At 58.7% G+C, this 25049-nt stretch overlaps 1 protein-coding gene across 1 annotated transcript; it reads right to left on the bottom strand.

The window, feature by feature from the left end:
• Positions 1 to 2248: 2248 nt before the first annotated feature.
• LMTK3 (lemur tyrosine kinase 3) lies at positions 2249 to 20398 on the bottom strand. The gene is made up of 15 exons (XM_082711251.1): positions 20052 to 20398; positions 19026 to 19159; positions 18621 to 18771; positions 18033 to 18109; positions 17437 to 17555; positions 13903 to 13990; positions 13439 to 13587; positions 12949 to 13033; positions 12748 to 12869; positions 12437 to 12586; positions 9491 to 12015; positions 6565 to 6980; positions 5230 to 5365; positions 4856 to 4993; positions 2249 to 2761 (listed from the first exon to the last, which is right to left on the bottom strand). The coding sequence occupies exons 1-15, from the start codon at positions 20125 to 20127 to the stop codon at positions 2745 to 2747; spliced, it is 4383 nt and encodes a 1460-aa protein (XP_082567377.1). The 5' UTR covers positions 20128 to 20398; the 3' UTR covers positions 2249 to 2744.
• Between the last annotated feature and the right edge of the window lie 4651 nt (positions 20399 to 25049).

Below are 25049 nucleotides of genomic sequence, written 5' to 3'. Positions count from 1 at the left end.
GTACCCTGGAAGGGCATTGCAGGCACAGGAACAGTATGAGCAGAGGCAGGAAAAGGTACGGGGTGTTGGAGTTAACGGACAGCAGGCTTGTATGGTATGATGGAAGGAAGTTAGTAAGAGAGGGGAGTCAAAGGGGATGCACAAGCCTGATCATTTGGAGCCCGATCCACCATGGGAGGGACTTTGGATGTATTTTTAGTTGATGGAAACCATCCAAGGGTGTGAAGAAGGCAAATGACGTATTTGGATTGAGCCTGTAGGAGGAGCCTCTGGCTGCTCCAAGAGAAGAATTTGGAAAGGAGTGGGGGCAGCTACAGGGAGGATAGGACGCAGTGCAGTTTTACCCTGGGGCTGAGGTCACGGAGAGAAGTGGACCCGGGAAGGGGCGCCCACAGGATTTGCTGAGTGCCAGACCAACTCTGGAATTCTGGCTCGAGCAACAAGTGAAAATGCCATTGATCGAGATGGTTGGAGAGGGAATTGTGGGGCTGGGGAGTAGGGATTGGTGGCTCTGGTTTGGCCAACTTTAGCTGCAATTGCCTGTGGGACATTCAAACCAGACTCGTCACCTCAAAATCGTCCTTCAGTTTTGCCCCAAATCCATCTCCTTCCCAAAGACTGAGGATTCTAGCTGCCAGCTCCCACCTCTCCCAAGACCCCAAATCCCCAGCCCCTTTGTTACAGGTTGAATCATATCAGCCTGAGATCAGTATGTTGAAGTCCTAAACCCCGGTACCTCAGAACGTGGTCTTATTTAGAAATCAGATCATTGCGGATAAAATCTGGTAAGATGGATGAGGTCATTAATATAGGCACTAATCCAATATGGCTAGTGTCCTTATACAAAGAGAAAATTTGGACCCACAGACACACACGCATGGGGGGAGGGAGAAAACATGTGAAGGTGAAGGCAGAATTGGGGTGAGGCTTTTACACATTACGGAGCAAAGATGGCTGGCGACCACTAGAAGTGAGGCCAGTCCTGGAACAGTTTCTCCCTCACAGCCTCACAAGAAACAGATCCTGCAGACATCTTGATCTTGGATTCTAGCCTCCAGAGCAGAGATGCTGTCAGTGAACTAGTAATATAGTCCTCCTCCCTCAGACCCAGGAGTCTTGCCCCAGCCCCTCCTCCCTCAGACCCAGTAGTCCTCACCTCCAGCCCGGGACTCCTTCAGACCCAAGAATCCTGGCCCCAAACCCCTCTTCCCTCAGACCTGGGAGTCCTGGCCTCCTGCTCTTCCTCCCTTAGACTCCAGAGTCCTGGCCCTCACCACCCTACCAGTCCTGGCTCCATCAGCACACACGTCAGGTGTGTCAACAGATCAGCTGAAGCACAGCCCGGTCTTCCCACAGTGCCTCTGAGAAAGACGCAAGAGTCTAATCCTCACTCTCCCTTTCTCCATCCCTGGGACTTAACAAGTGACCCTAATGCCTTCATCCCCTTAACTCCTAAGCCAGGAGTCTGCAGCACCCATGCTGGGTCCCCACTCTGGTCCCTTCCCTCCCTTGCTCTCACCCAAAGTGAGTCCTGCAAACATGCAAATGAACTTGGGACCAAAGGGATGGGGCGATAGGTTGAAGGCAGGAGATCAGAAACAGAGGAGAGAGACAGGAGGCAGAATCAGTCAGGAGCCCCAGAGAAACAGAAAAAAGAAACGGGGACAAAGAGACAAGGCAGAAAGACACAGGCTTCAGGGAGGCACAGAGGAGACACATCCAGATGCAGAAACACAAAGAAATAGTAGAATTAGGAAGAGGGCCACAGAACTCAGGCCAGGTGGGATGAGAATGTCCTGGCAGGCGGATGCTCACAAGCAGACACAGGTAAACTGAGGTACAGGCACTGTGGGGCAGGGAGGTAGTGGCCAGTGGAGGCACAGGGCAGCTCTGTTCTGAGGTGTGGGGGATGTGGCCAGGAGCCATGTGGGTGCTGACCCGTCATTCCTGAGCACCCCATCCGCAGCTCTGGCCCTCGCAGGGCCTCTGGCCACCTCCACAGCCGCCTTGGGCAAACAGGGCTCTTCCGACCGCCCTGGCCTCTCCCTGCCAACTCTTAGCGCAGGTCAGTGCCGCCAGCAACAGACGCAGCCGGGAGCCAGAGAAGCAGAGCCTCGGCCTCCCCCTGCGTAGCGCTTCCACCTTCCCAAGCCTCCATGTTCCCATCTGTGAAGTGGGCGGCAGGCAGCTGATGGTGATGTCTTCGGGACCCTCCCCTCTTTGCCCCGAAACACACGCAGGCCCTGCATTCCTCCAAAAAGTTGTTTTTGTCTTTTTTAAATAATGTGAAAATGCCACGCGAAGGTTTGAACTAGAGGCCCCTCCAGGGGCCAGGCTGGGGCGGGGAGGGGAGACGCGAGATGGGGGTCCAGGTCCCCGAAGCCTGCAGCCCCTCTCTGGGGCCAGGAGTGGGTGAGGAGGGGGCCTCCGCTGTGCCGAGGGGCTCCAGGCCCGAAAGAGTTCAGTTCAGTTCCGAGAAAGGCGGCTCTTCAGGGAGGGGTGAGGGGCTTTCCTGCCTCATTTGGCACCGAGGGGGTCGGGGGGCTCAGGGGAGCCGTCTGGGGGGCTAGGGGGTGGGGGGCCAGGGCCTCCCGTTTGGCACATGGTGGGGGAGGGGGAGGGCCCAGCCTCAGGAGCCTCCCCAGAGGCGGTGTCTGTGGTGGTGGCAGTGGCTCCGTCGTCCACAGAGGATTCTACTCTCAACCCCTCTTCTGGGGGTGCAGGGGGGTGGGGTCGTCGGGGAGTCAGTTCTCCACGGGGCCTGAGGACAGAGGAAATGATTTACTGGGCAGACAGGCTCGCAGCTTCTCTTGGAGTGAAAGCAAAGCCCTCAGCAGGACATACAGGGTCCCCCACATGACCTGCCCTATCCCGTTTCTGTCCTCACCCACCCCATCCCCCTCACCCTGTCCCCTCCATGGCCACACTGGCTTCCTTGCTGTTTCTCCTGGGCTCCAGGGCCTACCCCAGGGCCTTTGCATGGTAGGGTCCAGTAGACAAGGGGTAAGTGGGCAGAGCCCCACCAAGCATAGAAGTCCATACGGAAGGGGGCCCAGCCTGCAACCCCCGCCAGGGTCTTGGGAGACAGAAAGGTCAGCAGCCTCCCTGCCCCGCCGTAGCAGAAGCATCGGCTGAGTGAAGGGATTTGGGCTTTTGCACAGTTGGACCCTCCTTTGCCTCTCCTAGTGATTAAAGGTGAAGTCATCCTGGCACGCTAGTCCCCGCTGCTCTCAGCCCTGACTCACCACTTGGCCGTGTCTCATGCCCTGGACCCACCCCACTCTGTCCTCACCGGGGCCTCAGAGAAGACCTCTGAGAGGAAGTGACATTTGAGGTGAAATCTGACGATGGAGCCAAGTGAAGAGTGTGCCCTTGGCCCTGTCCTTCCTGCCCCGAATCCCAACTTACTCTCCTCTCCTTCCTGGACGCTGGTGCCAGCCTCCTGTTGGATCCCTCACATGGCCCCAGAGGGGTCTTCCTGCACCAGCGGCTACTGCTGCCCTTCCCCTAATCACAGCTGGCCCATGGCTCCCTAGTGCCTCCTGGACAAAGTCCCTCTTTTCAGCCCACCCTTAAGCCCTACAGGGTCCGCCCTCTCCCCCTACCATCCATTCCCCCCACTCCCTAAGTAGCCCGCAGATGCACCCGCTTGCCTTCTGTTCCCTGAACTGGCCAAGTTCTCTCTTGCCTCAGGCCCTTGGGCAAGCTGTTCCATCTGCTAGCGTGCTGTCGCCTCCTTCCCCTTCACCTAGTTCATGACGGCCAGCCCCTCGAGTACTTGATGCAGTGGCATGGCCAAACTGACGAAGCCCTTTTCCTTTGTCAGCTGCTTCTCCAGCAGCCCTGCGTTTGCACTTATTTCCCATGACACTGTGGGGGTCAGTGTCTGTGGTGGGGTAGGGTGTTGTGGGGCTCATGGACCTTGCTCAGCACGGAATCCCGCACGCCCAGCCCAGCACCCACACAAAAGCAATGCTCAATGGGTATCTACTTCGTTAAGCGCAGTGAGAGCTACCAGAGACCACCGCGCATGCGCATGACCAGTCTGTGGGGCTGTGTGTGTGTAGGATGAAACTATGCAATCCCCTCAATAATTTTGGGTTAGATCCTGGGATCATCCCCATTCTACAGATGGGGACACTGAGGCACAAAGAGGGAAAGTGACTTGCTCTAGGTCACCGAGTCGAGGACAGGCAGGGCCAACAACTGGATTCGGGCACAATTTGGGGGAGCAGGAATGCTCCTACTTTCCACCTTCTCAGCCCTATTCTCGGGAACATGTGCGTCTGCTCAGGCCAGCGCAATTTCTGCATCCAGGGGTATTCTCTAGAGCGGCAGCAGGGGGCAGCAGAGAGCCCAAGTCGCCGCAAGAGTCTCCCGGCTCAGATGGGCAAGCACAAAATAGGGCCTCTGTAAGGGCCTGTTACTGTTAGTAGTAATGCTGTTATTGTTATTGCTATGGACTTCCTGACCATGTTCTCTCTGCTCCGGTTCAGCTAACTAGCTCTGGGCACACTGGTTTTCTCTCCCTTTGTCGGCCTTTGATCAGCCTGTGCCCCCAAACGGACGTGGGATCAGGATCTGACAAGTGCCAGGCAAGAGACTGGGCAAAGATGAGCCAGACTCTGAGGGGATCCTTACAGAAGGGGAAACTGAGGTTCAGGGAAGGGGCGTGACTGCCCTGGTCTATCCGTTGGATAGACCTGGTCTGAGCTGGTTCCAAGAGTTGGGTGGGGGTTGACTGAGAGAAGAAGGGGGGGAGAGACTGAGGAGAAAGAGACAGGTAAATTCAGGGATGGGGACAGAGAAAGAGAGGCAGAAGTGGGGGCAGGCCCGAGGGTCTGAAGCACTGTACCTGCGGGCCGGGCGTCGGGGGCCCGGGCGGGGGGCCCCGGGGTCTCCAGCGCAGGCGAGACGGAGAAGCGGGAGAAGCACAGGGGGGGGCCTGGAGGGGGGAGGAGGGGGAAATCCTCCGCCCATTCGAAACTGCCTCCTAGTGGCGGGAAGGGGGTGGTGAGAAAGAAGAGGAGAGGACGCGGTCAGACCCTCCAGGCACTTCTGGAGCCGCTCACCTTCAGCTCCAGCTGTCCAACCCCGCCCCTCCTCAGGCACCTGTCTCCAGCAATCTACACGGTGGACAGCGCCCCAACTCTGGCCCGCCTCCAGACCCCGCCCCAGCTCCGCCCATTCAAGACCAGCCCCACCTCCAGGACCCGCCCCGCCCCTTACCAAAGCCGCTGTCGTTGCTGGGAAACCCATCTCCGGGGGTGGCGGGGTGGGGAGGCGTCGGGGGCGCTGGGGGCGTTGACGGGTCCGTGTCCCCCTCGGGGGGGCCCTGGACGCTCAGCTCGTTGGTTGGCGTCTCCTGTGGAGGTGGATTAGGGGGCGAACCGTCACATGCCACCCAACAAGCAACAAAGCCCGCTAACACTTCTGGGGCTTCAGGTACCCCAATTTACAATCGCAGCCTCTGACGAGGTGGCTGGAGGCCCTGATCTGCCTTCGAAACCTCAGGTCAGCCTTAACCCCACCCCGGCCCGAGGCTCCTCCCCTGGAGTCCCGCCCACAGCTAAGCCCCTCCACCGCAGGAATTCTCTCCTTGCTCCTTAACGCGACGCTTTCGTGGGAGCCCCCTAACCCAATACCATCTCCATAAGTCCCGCCTTGTCTCCATGACCCCTAACTCCTTTCGATATCTCGGCCACAGGCGTTCAAGTTCGGGGCGCAGAACTACCTACTCTTCTGGTCCTCCAAACCCTTCTACCATCCTGCGCATCCCGACCTCCCCCCGAGGCCCTGAGCCCCGTACTCGGAAGTGGCCCGGCTCCAGCCCGCCAGACCCTGCCTTTGCTTCAGTGGCCCAGGACCCTGTTCATGACTCTCATCTCGGGACCTCATCCCAGTGTGCCCCGCTCCAGGTTGACCGAGATCCATCCACACCCATCTCGGCCCCAATCCACAAGCATCATCCCGCCTTTCCTGTTTCTTTTCAGCACGATGCTCTCAGTCTTAGTTACTCTTAACACAATCCTCAACCCATCTTTCTAAGCCCCACCGCAGTTTCTTAGCTCTGTCTACCTCTGAACCCGCTCCTGCACTTTCTATCTTAACACTACAAGCCGTTTCTCTTATGCCCTACCTGCAGCCTCGCCAGTGCCCGCCCCTCGTGGGTAAAATCCGTTTCATCCCGAGCCGGCCCCTTAGCCTCTACCACAAGAGCGCAGGTCGACAGAACCCGCCCCAAACTTCACTTGGCCCCGCCCCCGCCGTCTAGACCACGCCCCAATCTCCTCAGCACTTTCTCCCTAGCCTCTCCGGACTCCTCCCCGACCACCAGGTATCTCCTCACCGTCCTTCCAGACACATTTTCACCCTCCAGCCCCCCCAACCGTCCAGCGTCCTCCCCACAGGACGCACCCTACCCCTCACTCCACGCCCCGGCCCATTCCCCAGACACCGCCCCCACACCCAAGGTCTCCAAGACCTGCCCTGATTCCCCAGCTCCGCCCTCAGCCAGCTGGCCCCTCCCCTCCCCCCCGCCCCCCCCCGCCCCCGGCAGCGCACCTGGTCGAAGAGGTAGACGGTCACGTCCCCGTGGAAGGAGACCATCTTGCGCTTCCTCTCCAGCTCGCTGTCCTCGGGCTCGTCGGCCCCGCGCGGAGACTTGAGCAGCCCCCGCAACGGGCGGGCCGCGTCCGCGTCGGCGCTGCTCACCACGACGGGCACCGGGGCTGCCCGTGCCCTCCCGGGGCCCCGCGGCCCCGCCGCCGCGCCCGCTGCCACCGCCTCCTCTTCCTCCTCCTCGTCCTCGTCCTCGTCCTCCCCGTCCTCCTCCGCCGGCCCCGGCGACCCCGCCCCGCCGGCCTCCCCGCCAGCCGCCCCGGCGTCCGCGCCCTCCCACGGGGGTCGCCGCGGGCCCGGCCCCGGGAACGGCGTGAGCGTGAGCGGCGGCAGCGCCAGAGAGAGCCGTGAGAGCTTGGCTGCGAGGGGAGAGACCCGGTGAGCCTCTGCTCCCGGGGAAACTGAGGCATGCCCTCCTGCCCTGCTGTGTATCCTCGGGTAGTATCGGGCCCCAGTATGGGCCTCAGTTTCCCCTCTTGTGAAGCAAAGGGCTGCTCTGGGGCCTTTCTCCACGCAGAGTAGGAGAGATCTTCCCCCTACTCCAGGGGTTAACCCTCTCCATGACTCCCCCAGAGTCCGCATCACAAAGCCCCCACTTCTCTCTGCCACCCAAGGCCCTAGTGCCCTGGCCCCGCTGATTTCTTCTGTTCCTCACCTCACCCAGCGAGCCACTTGGGCCACCTCCCTATTGCTCCCACCTCTGAGCCTTTGCACAGGCTGTTCCTTCTGCCCAGAAGCTCCTTTTCTGGTTCAAGTCCTATTCAACCCCTAGCTCTGGTCTGGGCTTTCAAGCCTTCAGAGTTCTCCCCAAAGGTCAGGCAAGGCCACCAGCTCTGCACCCCCATAGCATCAAGCTGCTCTTTCCAAGCAGATGAGCTCAGTGTGTAGCTGTATTTCTGGGGTCATGTGATTCATGTTTGCCTTGCCACAGAACGGACTTGACTCGGGCTCGTTCTGGCTGCATCCCCAAGCACCCAGAAGTACTCAGGCAATATTTGTGGGATTAATGAATGAATGTTCTGTACTATGTGATGTTGACCAAGGTACTTTCCCTCTCTGGTCCTCAACTGCCAGACAAAACTGGAGTGTCTAATCATCTCAAGGTTTCTTTTCCCCCACTTCTAAGACTCCCTGATCTCAGCCTGCTAAAAAGAAGGTAAGGACTCCAGGTCCCTGGAGGAGGAAACCTGGCTTCAAATCCCAAGCCTACTTGCTCACTGTGTGCCCTGGGGCAAGGAAATCCACCTCTCTGAGTCTCTGTCCCCTCACCAGGAAATTAACAGGGGCCACTCATTCCTCCATTAGTGCACCAGTAAATGTGGGACAGGCCCTGTGGGGGCAAGGATGGGGATGACAAGAGGGTCAAGGCAGAGCAGGGAAAAAGACTGGGTGTGGATGGGGTCACTCTCCTCCCTTTGTTCATTCCATCCCAGCTTCACTGGCCTCTTGCTTTTCCCCAAGCATGCCAAGTTAGTGCCCATCTAGGTGCCCCCCACCCAAAACACCCTTCCCCCAATGACCACCCAGCTTACTTCCTTCACATCTGCTCAAAAGTCACCTCCTTGAGGCCTTCCTTGACCATCCATATCAGGGCGATGGGTTTGGGGGCTGTGAGGGAGCTCTCAAGGAGCTCTCAGGAAGGACAAGGTGATAGCCTTTGGAAATCAGGAAGGCTTCCCAGGGAAGGGGAAATTTGAGTGGGGTCTTGAAGGATAAGTAGGAGGTCATGCACTTTTTTTTTTTTTTTAAGCAGGCTATTCCCAGCATCTTCCCACCCAGCAATACCCTCCCGGTGCCCCCCTCCTCCCACAATCCTCTGAAGCATCTTAGTTGCTCATCCCTTGATATTTTCCTGCTGTCTGGAGCCCTTCCTGACACAGCTGGTCGCAAATTCCCCACAACAATCTCAAGGAAGGGATAGTGTTCTAATACCGTGGGCTCAAAGGAAGGAAAGTTCTATGCCCAGCCCCCTTCTGGACCTTTCCCTCAGAGGATACCCTTTCCCTCAAGGGGGGCTGTGAGATTACCAATATAAACCAGTAGCCATTTAGAACTTTCATATCACTACGTAAGGAAATCAGGCCTCTGGGTGATTTGGGTAGAGCCACAGTCCCTATGCCCACCACTCAAGAGGGGCCATTCATCTTTCTCTTAAATCAATCCCCCTCTGCAACAAAAAACACTTTCTGTGTTCCTACCAAAACTCAGTTTCCAGAAAAGACATTTCTAGTTTTCAGGTCACCCATAGCATGGGGTAGGGGGGCGCTGGGTGTAGGGCAGGGCAGAGTCTGAAATTCCCTGGGCCCTGGCATTGGGTAGCTTGGGGCCTGGCACAAAGAGAAGGTAAGCGTGAATTGGCTTCAACCATTAAAACACGCAGAACTTCGGTTAAAAAGGGAAAAGCAGCCATGTGGCAATGCCAGGTGGGCATTGCTGGCTGGAGGTGGAAAGCGGCCGCATCTCCTTCAACTCCCCACCCCCTCTCTCCTGGATGGCTTCCTTCATTTCCCAATACTGTCTGGCCCCCATGGGCATCTGAGTTTGAGACCCCAAGTCTAATGGAATTGCAAAGGGTCTTCGGAAGTCCTAATATTTTGAAGCCACTCAGCCCTATTAGGAAGATGAGTTATCCTCATCATCTGTCTTTGGAGGGAAACTGAGGTACACAGAAGTAAGGTCATTTGTCCCGGGCCACAGAGCCCAGATCTGAGCCCAGGTGGGGAGGATCCAGGACCGGCTCTCATTACGGTCAGCCTGACCTGTCTGCTCCCTGGCAACCCGAGATCCTCGGCTCAGCCATGCCTCTCGGAAGGAGCCAGGTCTCGACCCCCCAACCTCGCTCCCCTGCTCCCAGCAGCCTCCTCCTCACCTTTGATCTGCTCGCTGTTCCCCTGAGGAGGTCCCAAGTCCAAGAACAGTCGTGGCATCTCGGGGCCCTTCCTCTCGGGTTTGGGGGGGTCCCCGTCTGTGCTGGGTGCTGTGTCTCCGCCGGCCCTGCTGTCTGGGGCCCCGGGCTCTGCCTCGGAGGAGGCCACCTCCGGCCTGGCCCTCTGCGGCGCTGGCTCCGGCCTCCTCGGCTGTGCTTCCGACGGCGGCAGCGGCGGCGGCGGCTGTGGCCTCGTGCTGTCTACCCATCCGGCCTTTGCGTCCACGCCGCTTCCGAGGCCGCCGCCGGGGGCCATCCCCGTGCCCACTGGGGCTCGGCCCCCACTCCCGAGGTCCAGCCTCCCAACCCCGGGGGCTCTCGGTGCCCCCCCAGTCTCGGGGGCTCTCCTCTCGGTCCCGGGTTCCAGCACCCCGCTCCTGGGGGCTGGGCCAGTGGGGCCAGGGGCTGTCTCCCCGCCGTTCCGGGACAAGGCCACTGCGCTGGGCTCGAGGGCTCTCTCCAGCGAGGTCTCTGGGGCTGGCACCCCACTCTCGGGCACCTTCTCCCAGAGCCCTGGGGCTCTCCGAGGCCCAGTCTCTGGCAACCTCTCCATGTTCCTGGGGAATCTCAGGCCCCCATTCTCTGACACCTTCTCCTCGATCTTTGAGGGTGTCAGTCCCCCATTCGCCAGCACTTTCTCTTCTCTCTCGGGGGACCTCAGCTCCCCATTCTCCAATACTTTCTCCTCCCTCCTTGGGGGTGTCACCTCCCCATTCTCCAGCACTTTCTCCAGCACTTTCTCTTCTCTCTCTGGGGTCCCTGGGCCCCCATTCTCTGCCACCTTCTCCTCGATGCCCAGGGCTCTCTGGCCCCCGTTCTCCAACACTGTCACCCCGTTCATGGGGAGGCTCGGGTCCTCGTTCAGGCTTGGGGCTTTCTTCCCGCTGCCCAGGACTGTGGGGTCCCTGCTCGGGCCCTGGGCTTTCTCTCTGTTCCCGGGGCCTCTCCCCACCTTCCTGGGTCCCGTCTCTCGGGGGTTTGCCCCCTTCTCCCCCAGGAGGTTCCTTGTCACGTCCTCCCGCAGGGACATCAGCAGCTGCTCGGTGCTCACTTGAACTACGAAGGTCGGCTTCTCCCGGGTCCCCGGCAGTGGGTGGGGACCCGGGTCTGGGGGTGGCCGGGGCGCTCCTGGGTCGGGGGGCTCGGGGGGAGCCCGTGGTCGAGGGACCCCTTCCTCCTCGGCTGCCCCCCCGCCTGGGAAGGCTCCCTCGGGGGAAAAAGGGGTCTCGGTCTCGTAGCCGCTGTCCCCCGGCTTGGGGCCCGGAGACGACAGGCCTGAGCCGGGACTGGCCACGGCTGAGGGAGGGTCGGGGGACACGGCTGGGTCCGCGGGGACCCGGGGAGGTGGCGGCGGGGGGGGGGGAGCGGGAGGTGGCCCCCGCCCGGGGTACTGGGGCGCCGCCGCCCCCATAAGGGGGTCCAGAAACTCGGGGGGGGCCGAGGTGGGGGGGGCCAGGGGCAGGTCGGCTAGGGAGCCCCGCTCTGCCCGCAGGGACGAGTCGTCCTCTGGGGGATGGGGACAGCCAAGAGCGGGGTGGCCCCCCCAGCCAGCAACGGCTTCCCCCCGCTCCAGGGGCAGGCAGGAGCAGGCCCCCTCTCGGCTGCATAGGGGACAGGGTAGGGGGCCCCGGCGGCTGGGGCCAGCCCCAAGGCTGCTGCTGTCTTCCCCCGGGGAGCTGCCCTCCTCCTCCTCCTCCTCCTCTTCTGCCCACGGGGCGGTACCCCGCTCCCCCAGCACCTCGGCAGGGTCTCCCGCCAGGGTCTCCCCGGCACCTCGGCCCTCGGGGTCCCAGCCGCTCAGGAGGAAGCTGCCTGATGCCGAGGACTGGGCCGGGAATGGCCGAGCTGCAGGGAAGAGGGGGGAGGCCCAGGTCTCGGACACCAGCTGGGGGACCTCGGAAGGGGCCTGGGAGGCCTGAGGGGCAGGCACTCCTGGGTCCAGAGGGTCCCAGTCATTGGGAAAGAGGGGCTCGGGCGGGGAGCCATGCTCCTCGAGGCGGATGTAGTACTCGCTGCTCACCGAGGGGCTGCGGGCGCTGATGACCGGCAGGACGCTGGGCGTGGACAGCGCCTCATAGAAAGGGTTGGAGGGGTTGGCATGGGGGGCCGGGGGCGCAGATGCCGGCTGCCAAGGAGGTGCCCCCCCACCGCGGCCAGCCCCCCGCCGCGCCTTCTCCCACAGGCACTCAAGGTTGAGGCCACGGCTGCTCTCAGTGACCGTGAGCACATCGTCAGGGTCGGCCCCGGGGAAGCCATCCAGGAGGGGGAATGGGGAGGAGAGGGTCCCCGGGCGGGGTGCACTGTGCTGCGGGGGCCAGGGCCAGGGGAAGGGACCGTCTCGGGGTGGGGGGGGTGGGGGCGGGGGTCGTGGGGGACGCTCAGAGAGCAGGTAGGTGAGCTGCAGCTGAAGATCAGAGGCCGAGGGGCGCTGGGCAGGTGGCCGCCAGCAGGACTGCAGGATATCATACCTGGGGGAGGGGGAGGCACAGGTGAGTAAGGTAGAGTTGAAGGTGTGTGGAGGGGGCAGGGAGAGACCCAGGGCATGTGTATGACAGATGGGGTGGTGGAGGGAGGGGTCCTGGGGGGGACAGACAGTAAGGCAGATGTAAAGAAATGATAGTTAGGCGGCCTCCTTCTCTGGGCTGTGAGTTCTGGAATCAGAGACAAGCAAGCGGCAGGGGTCTTTCAGCAGTGGAGAAACTAGGGTTCAAGTACCAGTCTTGCCTCAGGATTGCCCCTTTCAAGGGGCAGATACCTCCAAGCAGAAAAAAGGGGTGGGGCATAGCGAGTGCTGAGTGAGGCTGGGGGTGATGTGAGAGGTGAGAGGCTCTGGGACATCCTGGGGTGAGCTGGGAGGGTCAGGGGTTGGGGGTAAGGCCCTGCCCTCACCAGTAGTCCGCATAAGGCAACTTGAGCCTCGGCCGGGCCAGCTTGACGTGCTGCTGGCGGACCACGAAGGCGAGGACCTCCTCGTCTGACAGGTGGCGGTAGGGCTGTGCCCCAAACTCAAAGAGTTCCCACAGGGTCACCCCCAGGGACCTGCGGGGAGCAGAGGGCATAGAGAGGTCAGAGCCTGGCCCTGCCCCGCCTGGGGGCCTCCCCTCCGGCCTCCGTTTCCACAGCCACAGGACCCGTGACCCTTCCCCCTTCCTCGCCGCCCTAGGCTGCGCGCGGGCACCGGGGCAGGAGGACCCTCTCACCAGATGTTGCTCTCGCGGCTCTGGTCCACCACCATGAAGGTCCCATGCAGCTCCCCAAGGAGCTCAGGCGCCGCCCAGCGCAGCGGGATCCACAGGCGCTCGGGGGTCAGGTAGTAGTCCTCCTGGGGGGCGGGCCAGAGCCGGGTCAGGCGGGTCGCGGGCCTTCCCCCGCCCCCCGCCCTGACGGAGGGCAGCCCCCACCTTGTAGTTGCTGTGGGCTAGCCCATAGTCTCCGATGCGCACGGTGAGGTCAGAGGTCAGCAGGCAGTTGCGCAGGGCCAGGTCGCTGGGGGCGGGGCAAGGACGTGAAGCTAGACGGGGGACAGCCTGAGACCGACTGCCCGCCTCGCCTGCACTGCGCCCACCTTGTAGGCTCCGCCCCTTCTCCCTTCCTTGCTTTTCTCCTCCCCTGCCCCGCCTCTCCAAGCATCTTCCTCTCCTGACTCCTCCCCTCCCCTCTGGCTCCTCCCCCTCTCCCCTAAGACTCCTCCTCTCCCGATTCCACTCCCCTCTCCTGATTCCTCCCGCTCCTCTTCCGACCCCTCCCCTCCAGGTTCCTCCCCTCCTGACTCGCTTTCTCCCGTAGTTGAGCCCCTTCCTTGCGGCTCTACCTCCCACCCTCATAGCCTCGCCTGCCTCCTTTAAGTAGTACCCCACACACACTCTTCCCCGTGGCCCCCCCGGCAGCCACCTGTGCACGTAGTTGTGGGAGTGGAGATGTGCCAGCCCGCGGGCGATCTCCAGGCCCATCCTCTGCAGTGTCCGCAGGTCTCGAGGGGGCAGCTCAGGGGACAGGCCCTCAGGGGGTCTCTGGGCCCGGAGGTAACGTTTCAGGTCCCCCTGGGAGGGAGGACAGGATGGGGTCAGTACGACCCCCCCCTTCCAGGGATCCACTCATCCCGCCTATCCGAGGTGAGGATGGGGGGGCGGCCTCTGCACGCAGGGGGCAGTCCCTCTGAGCCTGTTTCCCCGGAGGCTTAAAAGGGCACAACAAGAGAACCCACCTCGCATGCGAGCGCTCTTCCACAGTGAGCGCTCAGGAAATGTTAGCGCACGTCGCGCGTGTTTTTGCCGAAGATTCCCAGGCCCCCAGGCTTGCTGGCAGCCCTCAACCCGTCCAGCCCGCCACCCCGCCCTCCCTCCGCAGACCCTCACCAGTTGACAGAATTCCATAATCAGCAGAAAGGGCAGTGTCTCCACACAGACGCCCAGGCACTGGAGGACGTTGGGGTGCTGCAGGCTCCTGGGGCCAGGGTGGGGAGGCGGCAGGGTCAGGGCACAGCCGCCACCGTCCCACCGCAGACCCCTGTCTCGCCCCAGCCTCCCCGCAACACCAAAATGTTGCTCCACCTCCCGGATCCCGGCCGCACCCCCACACTCACGCTCCCTCAACACACAGCTTCCTACCCCGGGTCCCCATCTCAGGACCACCCCACTCCTCCCCAGTTCCCAGGCCAGACCCCCAGGTGCCTCCTTGCCCTCCTGCGTCTTCACCTCACCCCCCACCCCCCCACCCCCGCACACACCCCCTCCCCCAAGCCTGGCTGGAGCTTCTTCATCTCCTGGCCTCTCTTCTCAGCCTCCTCCCTGCCTCCGGTCTGTCTCTGACATGCCATTCGCTGCACAAAGCCCTCCGTGGCTCCCGATCACCCGAGGACGGAGCAAGTCTTGATCCTGGGTGTGTCCTGCCCTTCCTCAGCATCACTTGTCCCCACCACGCCCCACGCATCTCCCCAAACACACAGGCACCCACTGAGACCGCAGGCCTTTGCGGTTCTGCTTCCACTCAGCAGTCCTCCTCCTCCCTCAGTCCTGGGCTTCAACATCATTTCCCCAAGAAACGTCACCGCCCTCAAGCCCCCTCTTTTAGCCTCACACTGTGGGTAAGAGTCAGGCTGGGGGGCAAGGGGAGGGTTGAATCCTGAGTCCACTTTTTTTTTTTTAAGTCATCTCTACCCCAAACGTGGGACTTGAACTCATGACCCCGAGATCAAGAGTCGCATGCTCTGGGGCACCTGGGTGACTCAGTGGGTTAAGCGACCCACCCTTGATTTCAGCCCAGGTGGAGATCTCAGGGTGGTGGGATGGAGCCCTGCATCAGGGCTGAGCGTGGAGCCTGCTTGGTATACTCTATCCCTCTCACTCTGCCCTTCTCTGCTTATATGCTCTCTCTCTCTCTAATAAATAAATCTTAAGGAAAAAAAAAATAGAGTCAGATGCTCCACCCACTGAGCCGGCCGGGCGCCCCCTGTGTCCACCTTTGGCAGGTGTGTAACCCCAGAGAAATAACTTCACCTCTTCCTGCCTCAGTTTTCCTCAACTGTAAAATGGGCACAGCTGTAGTAACTCCCTCAGACAGTCGTGAAGAGGAATTTCATGAGACCAGGGAGAAGTTGCCACACAGTGGACGATCCTTGCTATTATTACGGCTTTTCCGTTCCCATGTTAACACACTGTTTGATTCTCATATCGACCCACATTTTCCTGCCTTCCCACCTTTGCAGCTGCTCTTCCCTCTGCCTGGAACATGCTTCCCACCAGGCCTGCGCCACCGATCCCTCCCAGTCAACCCTGCCTCCCCCAGGATCCTCCAGAGCTTTCCTCCTGGCACTTGTCAGTCTCTGACATTTTCTTCTTAAAATTTCCTTCTTCATTTGTTCATTGCAGATTTCCTCCACTAGGGGGGGAGCCCTGCTAGGACAAGAATTTGGGGACTTTCTGTGTAGGTGGCTGTGTCCCCAGTGCCTAGACGGTGGGGGCGGGTGGGGTGGGGAGGTGCAATGAAAATGGGCCCAGTGAAGGCTTTTGTCCTGATTCCCAGCCTGGGGGTCTGGAGAAAGGTGAAAACATGCCCGGCTTTCAGGGTATAGTGAGAAATTTTCCCACTCGGGTCGGGCCAGGGGCAGGGGCCACTGGTGTGCGGTGGGGCTGGTGCCCAGCCTCACCGCCCGAGTTCCAACCTTCTCCACCTGGGAGGACTGTGCCTCGCACCCCTGCCTGGTCACGAGACCAAAGTGGTCATAAATTGCTCGGTGTGTCCTGGGGACTTGAGGGACAGCTGGAGCTCTGAAGGTGGGATTTAGGTTGGCAGATGTGGAGGAAGGCTTGGACCCCTACTAGTCTGAGCCCAGGCTGGCCACTTCTGCTATCGGATCCTCTTCTGTCACCCCGGTGGGCAGGATGGTGTTTCCCATTGAATCCAGAGGAAATAGAGGCTCAGAGAAGTAAAGCGATTGGCCCAAGGTCACACAGCTGGTAATAGTGGTTTTGTGGGGACTTGGTCCCAGGTTGCTGGCTCTCTGAGTAAGCATTGACACAGGGTGGAAGGACGCCCCCCATTCCGAGCTGCCAGTGTCATCCTGCGCTCTCCACCAGAACCTTCTGCGAAGGTGGAAATGTTCTAGATCTGAGCTGTCGCACATGGGAGCCACTGGCCATATGTGGCTACTAAGCCCTTGCGATGTGCTGCGTGTAGCTAAGGAAATGAATTTTTCATTTGATTTCATTTTATTTAACATAAATTTAAATAGCCATATGTGGCTAGTGTTTGCCAGCACGGGTCTAGGGAGAGGCAGGCAAACAAGCCAGCCAATGAAATACGTGTTAGGAAGAAAATGAACGAATTGGTGTGATGGAACAGCTGAGGGCCCTCCTTACGTGGGTGTGTGTGTGTGTGTGTGTGTGCATGTGTGTAAGGGCAGGCCTTTCTGACCAGGACCTGAGGAGGGGAAAGGAGCCCACTATCTGAAGCTGGGGGTGAGTGAGCCAGGAATGATATCCTAGTCAGAGGGAACAGTAAGGACAAAGGTCCTGAGGCAGGAAAGAGACTGTTATGGGAAAGGATCAGTGAAGAGGCCAGGATGGCTGGGCCAAGGGGCCCAGGGGCAGGAAGGGAGCAGGGGCAGACCTTGCAGGGTGTGTGGGCTGTACAGAGGTATGGGACTTTGTTCTGCAGGCAATAGGGAGCCATGGGAGGTTGAAGAGCATGAGGGTGATAAAGCCCGGTGTCTGTATGGCTCAGGGTATGCCTCACTTTTACAACTGTTTGAAAAAGGTTCTCCGATGGGGCAATTACTACCTCACGAGACATTTATGCAGCAAATGTTCATCTAGTTCTTATCTAGAAGTCCTTAGAGTGGAGGGGAGACCAAGCAGGGGAGGGACAGGGTCCTGCCTTCCCAGACCTAAGAGTCCAGTAGGGGTGGGAGGTGAGGTGTGGAAGCTCCTCAGGGCCATTTTAGGTCCATGATGCTTTCCTCACCCACAAGCAGGGACCTGAAGCCGGGAACAACCCCTGTGTACCCAGTGCTTAACACAAAATCTCACATCCTCTCAGCTGCCCTCTACTTGAGGACGTTTGGGCTTCTCAGACTCACTACCTAGATGAAGATTCTGAGGTTCAGAGTGGAGAAGGGCAGCCCTCTAGCTCACCTTCCGTGCCCTCCCCTCACCCTCATCATCCTGCCCCTCCTTTAATATATCCCTGACTCTGCCCCAAGGAGGAAGCGGAGGCTCAGAGAAGCAAATGCTGTCCATCAAGTCTCACAGCCAGGAAGAAGTAGACCCAGGATTCAAACCTGGTTTGACCCCACGCGAGACTCCTCCCACTCCCTAATGGCACCTCCCTGAGAAGCAAACCCGGAGCTTGGGGCCTCCAGGGCCCACATCCGCCGCCACAGTCCCCGGTACCTGTAGGGCTGTGCCTCCGAGATGAATTTGCGCTGCTCCAGGGGCCCAGCACTGGCTCGGAGCTCCTTCACCACAACCTGGGCTGGGGTGTAGTCAGAGAAAATCTCTCCCAGGATCACCTGGCCAAGGGAGACCCAGGGAGTCAGTGCCTGCATGTGCCCCAGGCCCAGCCCTGGGACCATCTCCACCCCGCGGCATGGCTCCAGCTTCCCCCTTCTATCCGACTTCTCCCTTCAGATCCCACCGCCCTTGTCCCCCAACAACAGATGCAGAGTGAGACTCACGGGCCCAGAGTCCGATGGATGCAGGGACGGATGGAAGGATGGACAGACGGACGCGTGGAGAGCCAGGTGGCGAGGCAGAGTGGTCAATGGAGTGAGGAGGGAGGCGCTGACTGACAGGTGTGGGGGGATGGAGCAGGTGGGAGCAGGTGAGAGGTGGACAGAGATGGGGACGCTGGGTGGGCTGAGGGGCAGGGGACAGATGAGAAGTGGTGGGAGCAGGGCGTGGGGGGGGGGTGGGGGAATGGACACAGAAGAGGAGCACAGCCCTGGATCGTATGGACCCCCCTCCCTCCCACCCCCAGCCCCACTCACCTTCCCAAACCAGCCACTCCCAATCTCTTGTAAGTAGCTGAGGTGCTGGCGGCTAAGGCCCAGGGGGGTGGTCATGTCTGGGGAGTGGGGAGGGGGCAAAAAGGGGAGGCCCCTTAGCCTCTCTCCCCTCCCAAGTGCCACCATCACCACCCCCTTCCAATTCAGTGAGGACTGGGGTCAAAGCCGATACCAGTCTTTTTTCATTGGCTGCCCCAACATTCCCTGATGGATCTCAGCCTCCTTATTGGCTGCCCGCAAGTTCCCGGCATCCAATCCATCCCTCCCTTTAGCGTTTCAAGATCCTGTGACTTGACTTCAACCTGCCATTGGCTGCCTTTGAGACTGAGATCTACGCTGATCTCACCACCGATTGCCGCACAAGAATCCCCAAATCTGGCTTTGGATGAAGCAATAGCTTCTACCAAGATGCTCTCTGACTCCCTATAGGCCGCTTCCAAGATTCTGCGGCTCCCACCTCTGTCTTTCCCCTTGGCTGCGGGGGACCTCAGCTCCCTGGCCCCTGAGGGAAGACTCTAGGGACTTGCCCCCCTGTCCCGTGGGACCATCCTAGTCAAGGTGTGGAAGTACCTGAGTGAGAAGGCTGCGGGGCAGGCATCGGCAGGGAGACCTCAGCCAGCGGGAGAATGTAGACATCAGGCAGCGACTGTGAGGAGGAGGTCTCCTCCGCGGGGGGAGTGTACTCCCCTGAGCAATCCTCCCCTTCAGGGTTCTCAAACTCCTGGGGCCGGGAGAGGTAAGGGGTGGGAGAACACAAGGCTGAGACACGCCATCACCCTTCTCGATTGTGTGTTTCCCCGTCTTTCTGATAACTGTCCCCCGATTGATCATGCCAGCACTCTGGATTGGCCAGAACTTCAGGCCAGAAGGTGCTCTCAGACTTACTGCCTCTCTCCCCCACCAGCCACCTGGGCTCGGGGGGCAAAGGCCTTGCGGGAGTCTTTCTCCCCACTAGAACCCCCGCATGCACCTCACCTTGAAGCCGACATCACCCCGTTTGCAACACAAACAGGTGAGGAGTAGAAAGATGAAGGCCAGCAGGCCGGAGCAGGAAATGAGGACCACGGCGTAGGGAGGAGCCAGAGGGGCCCGGCCCAGGGCGAATCCATCTGTGGGCACAGGGCTGGGCTGGGGTCCTGGCTTCAAGCCCTAAGCTCCCAGAATCCTTGCCCCTCCCATCCTGTCCAGGATTGACTACAGTTCCCATAATGCTCTGCAACCAGGGACTCCTTGACAGAGGAGCCGGATGGCCTCCAGCATTGTGGGAGTTGTAGTTTAAGGCCCTCTCAGGTGGTTGTGTTGGGGGTGGGGTCCCTCCTCTCGCCCCAATCTGGGACCCCCCCATCATCCCACCGCAGGCCTGGATGAATTCCAGTGAGGACTGAGGGAAGGAGGTGTCATAGTGGAGCCTGGAGCTCTCAGATTTTAAAATACACTCCAACGGACAGTCTCGTTACCCCCTATTTGGGCAAGAGGATGAGCCCCCCAGCTGCAGGCGGGGAGAAGAGTCTTTGCCCCGCGCTGGAACCCCCTCGTTACGGGGGTTGAGGCCTGTCTCTTTTAGGGACTCGGGGAGCACACATGTCCTCTGTCCCCAGCCCAAGCCCCTGTGAAGGGAAACTCCGCAAGCTCTGGGTCTCCCCCAAAAGCTAGAGGCAGCCTCCTATGCTGTGTCCCCCTTAGAAATAGTATTCCTTCCCTCTGCCCCCAATTCTCCCAGAGGCCCCGTCCTTCCCGGCTCCCTGCACACACCTGCACACACATATGCGTGTGTGCACACACACATGTTGCCCAAACGGACCCCCTCCCCACCCAGCCCCCAGCCTTCCTCCCACAGGCCCTGCTGACAGCGGCACCGTCCCCGCGGCTCTCCAGGCCCCGGCTTGGCTGCGGGGAGACGCGCACGCAGGTGATGGAGCCGGGGCGCCGCGGACAGACCCCCGGGCAGGCCCGGGGTGGGGGTGGGGGCTGCCGGACAGCCGGATGGCCGGACAGACTCACCGGGGTGGGCCGGAGACGCCAGGCAGCCGGAGGCGGAGACGGCCGCGAGGAGGATGAAGGCGCCGGGGCCAGGCATCTTGTCGAGGATGGAAGGGAGGTGGAGGTGGTGGCGGCTGGGGAGGGGGGGGGCGGGCCCTCAGCCCCCAGCCATGGGGACCCGCGCGACCCTGGCCTCCCCCCGGCCCAGGAGAGGGGCAGGAGACGCAGGACAGGGGGAGGGAGGGGCTGCTTACTGGCTCAGGTACCCCCCTCCCCCTCTTTGAAGGGACAGACAGATGAAGGGATGGAGAGGCGGACAGAGGAGAGGAGCTGGGGAGCCAGGGTTGCTGGGGTGGGGGGGAGAGGGTAGGATGGGGGGGAGAATGAGGGCCCCGCCCCCGAGGGCAGCCAGGATTGGGGGAGCAGAGAGCCTGTCAGAGGAAGGGTGGGAGGAGGGAGGATGGAGGGAGGATGGAGCGTCGTCATGGCAACTGGCTCCCCAGTAGCATTGGCTGCCAGGAGGGAGGGGAGGAGGAGGGACAGACAGGGACCAGCAGACCCTTGTGGGGGGCGCAGGGCCCACAGCGCCTGGCCCGGACACTGCTGTGACACACTACCAGCATGGACACGTGTGCTCCACGCCGAGACGCAGATGTCGGGGAGGCGCACACAGCCCACACACGCCTGACACACGTCGCAGAGACCCTCATAGACAAGCACATCGCATACAAAGGTGGACAGCCATCGGCAGACGGGGACACGTACACGTCACACACAAAGACGCAGGGACGACGGGCTGCACTGGGTACGCACCGGCCAGCAGGCCCCCGGCACAGATGCATCCCATCACACAAGAACAGAAAAGCATCACAAAGACCCACACATGCCACAAAGTCAAGCCCCAAATCCACAGACACCTACACCACAGACAAAGATCCAGCAGACCCCATGGGGGACTTGCCAAGGCACACAGTCACAACATGTAGACCTGCCACAAATGGGCAACAAAGAACACCCATCAATACCAACCTCACATACACGGACACACAGACACATCACACACATACACACAGGCATCACTTTCACAGATAGACACACAGACACACACACATGACATACACTCAACACAGATAGATACACATACCATGAATACATGAAGACACACAGCAGATCAAGAAGAGACATGTATCACAAACATGACAACACACACATATTCACAGGTACCTAAAAGGTACACAAACCCACGCTTGACTTCCCTGAACACACAGACCCATATCCCATACCCAGATACGCGTGGATAGCCACAACTCACACGTGCATAGAGACACAACACATTCAAAGAATTACACGTACATACAAAGCTACACAAATCATATACAAAAATACACACAGATACATTTCTAAACATAGTCATAGGGATTATACATAAACACACACACCTCAGATACGTAGACGCAAATATACACATATCACATACTTAAACACATGGACAGACACATTACAAATACACACACGTTACACACAAGGTCACAAAGACACATTGCCCATTATTTGCACACATCACATACCTAAATACACAGGGGAACACATACCGAGATGCGGACACACACTACACTTACAGAAACGCGCACATCACAAATACCCACATTTCCTAAGAGGTTACACGGCATGACATAGCCATCGACGCCTCCTTCATACAAGATACATAATCATAGTTTATTTTATTGATTTATTCTTCTGACCATTCACTCTACGTCGGGCAGCGTTCTCAGCGCTTTACACAACAGCGCTCTGAGACGGGTACTTTGATCAGCCCCATAGTACAGATGAGGAAACTGAGTCAGGGCGAAGTGCGGTCGCCTGCCCCAGGCGGGCAGGGGCGGATCTGGGGACTGGAACCCTGTGCGACAGGCACACAGACAAAACAGACAACGACGCACACGTCACGTGCCAGGCCGCGGCCGTCGGGGGGTTCACACCCCAGCCCACAGCACCCCGAGCTGCAGACACACCGGAAGCACGATCTCCCACCCAGCGCGCGGACGTCCCCGCCGGCGGTGAGCACCTGCGCTGCGTCCCTCCCGCGTGAGGCTGGGCCGGAGCTGCGCAGCTCAGACGCAGTCCCGCGGCGCTGTGCTGCGGCGACCCGGGCCCCCCTCCCCTGCGCGCCCGCCCCGCCTCCGCCCCCCAGCGGAGGAGAGGGTGTCCAAGACCCCCCACCCGCAGGGACGCAGCGGGAACGCGCGGCTCACGCAGCCAGCGACGCGCAGCCCGCCCCATAGGGCGGGGGGGGGGGGGTCCCGGGGAGGGAGAAGGGGCGCCTCTTGGGGTCTCACTTGGGGAAACTGAGGCAGGTTCATCGCGCGAGGAGGAGTGGGGGTTAGAGGGCGCCGGGACCATGCCTGGTAGGTGAACTGACTAGGATACGGGTAGAGAGAACGAAACTGGTGGCCGGGGAGGGAGCCCAGAAGATGCAATTAACTGCCCGTGTGGCTGAAGGGCACAGAACCTGGCGAGCGCAGAGGCTTACGGGAAGTGTAGTCCCAGCCCTGAGACTTGTGGGGAACGTAGTTCTGGTTCAGCCAGAAGGGCGGCTCGGGTTCATCGCCTGCGGGAGAGCAAGCAGTAGCAGGTGCCGTTGGCTGGCTGCCGGGGTCTTTGGAAAACAGTGTGGACAGAATTGTTGAGTCCTAGAGAACAGCACAGATGGGGTTGCAGTCCTAACCCTGTCCCTGGCTCACTCTTCATTTATTGACTCCGCAAACATTTATCCAGTGCCCGTTATGTACTGAGCCAGGCCCTATGCCAGAATTTGGACTTGCAGCAAGGAATGAGTCAAACCCCTTCCCGGCCCTTCAGAGGCGGGGTCGTCACAGGGGCCTACGGAAGGTCCTCCACTGGAGTTTGTCAAACGGTGAGCTGTGAGCCATTACTGAGGTGTGACAGCAAGCTTGGGGCTTGTGACCAAAGTTTTGTTGGGAAATAAAATAGAATAAGCTGGAACATAGCAGAGTGCCTGACCGCGTGGAGGAAATACCCACGCAGGGAACGTGGATTTCTCACGGTCCCTTGTCTGAAGCCCTGGGGCCAGGTGTGTTCTGGATGTGGGAAATAAAGCCGTTGAATATATTCTGTATATTCTCAACAGCCCCGTGTGTCTGGGATAGACACTGCTATCATTTTAATATTTCGGCACTGAAATCTGTGGACAGCCCCGATAACGGGGCGAAATAAATTTAAGATTTTTAAATTTTAGGTCAAATTCTGCCTCCAAACTGATGATCAAACTTTCTGGCTTGGGAGTTTTATTGATTTCAAAACCATCGGTGGGTTAACGGTGCTCAAAATGTGGTTCAGGGTCCCCTGGGGGTCCCTGAGACCCTGTCAGGGAATCCGAGAGGTTAAAATTCTTTTTTTCCCCCTTCTTTTTTTTTAAAAAAAAGTTTATTTATTTATTTATTTATTTGTAATCTCTGCATCCAACATGGGGCTCAAACTCATGACTTTGCGATGGAGGGTCATGTGCTCTACCAATCAGAGCCAGCCAGGCACCCCCCCAATTTTTTTCATACTAACATTGACACATTACCTGCCTTTCACACTCATTCTCTCCTGAGTGTAAACTGGAGTTTCAGAAGCCACACAGGGTGTGCTATTGTGAGTAAACACAAGCAGGTACAAGGACAAATTTCTGTGAACCAGACGTTACAGATTGAGCTGCAAAACGGTAAAAACAATGCCACTCTTCTCACTAGTTTCTATTAGTATTATTTTTTTAAAGATTTTATTTAGGGCGCCTGGGTGGCTCAGTCGGTTAAGCATCTGCCTTCGGCTCAGGTGATGATCCCAAGGTCCTGGGATCGAGTCCCACATCCATTGGGCTCCCTGCTCAGCAGGGAGTCTGCATCTCCCTCTGCCTGCTGCTGCCCCTGCTTATGTTCTCTCCTTGTCCCTGACAAATAAATAAAATCTTTTTTTTAATGAAGTATTTTTTAAAGATTTTATTTATTTATTTGACAGAAAGAGATCACAAGTAGGCAGAGAGGCAGGCAGAGAGAGAGGAGGAGGTAGGCTCTCCGAGGAGCAGAGAGCCCGATGCGGGGCTCAATCCCAGGACTCTGGGATCATGACCTGAGCTGAAGGCAGAGGCCTTAACCCACTGAGCCACCCAGGCACCCCAATAAAATCTTTTTTAAAAAAGATTTTATTTATGTAATTGAGAGAGCAGGGGAGGGAGAGAGAACACGGAAGGAGAGGGAGGGGGAGAAGCAGACTCCCCACTGAGCAGAGACACCTTCCCCCCATGTGGGGCTCAATCCCAGGACCCCGAGATCATGACCTGAGCTGAAGGTAGATGCCCTAATTTTTGTTATTATTTTTAAAAAATTTTAAAGTTTTATTTAAGTAATCTCTACCCCCAATGTGGACTCAAACTCACAACCCTGAGATCAAGAGTCTCATGCTCTCCTGAGTCAGCCAGGCATCCCCTCACTCATTTTTTTGTTTGTTTGTTTGGAAAACGTGTTTGTATTAACATAGGTTTATATGTTAACTGCAATGGGTTCATTATTGTTATTTATTTATTTATTTATTAGCAGTAGGAGGGTGTTTTTTTTTTTAAGATTTTATTTATTTATTCATGAGAGACAGAGAGAGAGAGGCAGAGGCAGGGGGAGAAGCAGGTTCCCAGAGAAACAGAGAGCCTGATGCAGGACTCGATCCCAGGACCCTAGGATCATGACCTGAGCTAAAGACAGACACTTGACCAACTGAGCCACTGAGGTGCCCCTATTATTGTTATTTTAAAATGTATTTTAAAATGATAATAAACATTGCAAACATTAATCAATTTTAATATCTAATGTGATAAATATCTATAGATATAACCTCCCTAAATAATAGCCTTTTGGGGTCCTTCATAATTTTAAGGGTGTGAAGGTTTGAGAGCTGCTGCTTTGTGTCTATATGTATGTCCCAGTCACAAGAAAATCACCCATCCACCCATTCATTCATTCATTG

The sequence above is a fragment of the Mustela nivalis genome (assembly GCF_964662115.1).
Source record: "Mustela nivalis genome assembly, chromosome: 18".
NCBI lineage: Eukaryota > Metazoa > Chordata > Mammalia > Carnivora > Mustelidae > Mustela > Mustela nivalis.
Note: the sequence above shows the minus strand (reverse complement) of the source record. Positions and strands in the feature narration are given on the sequence as shown.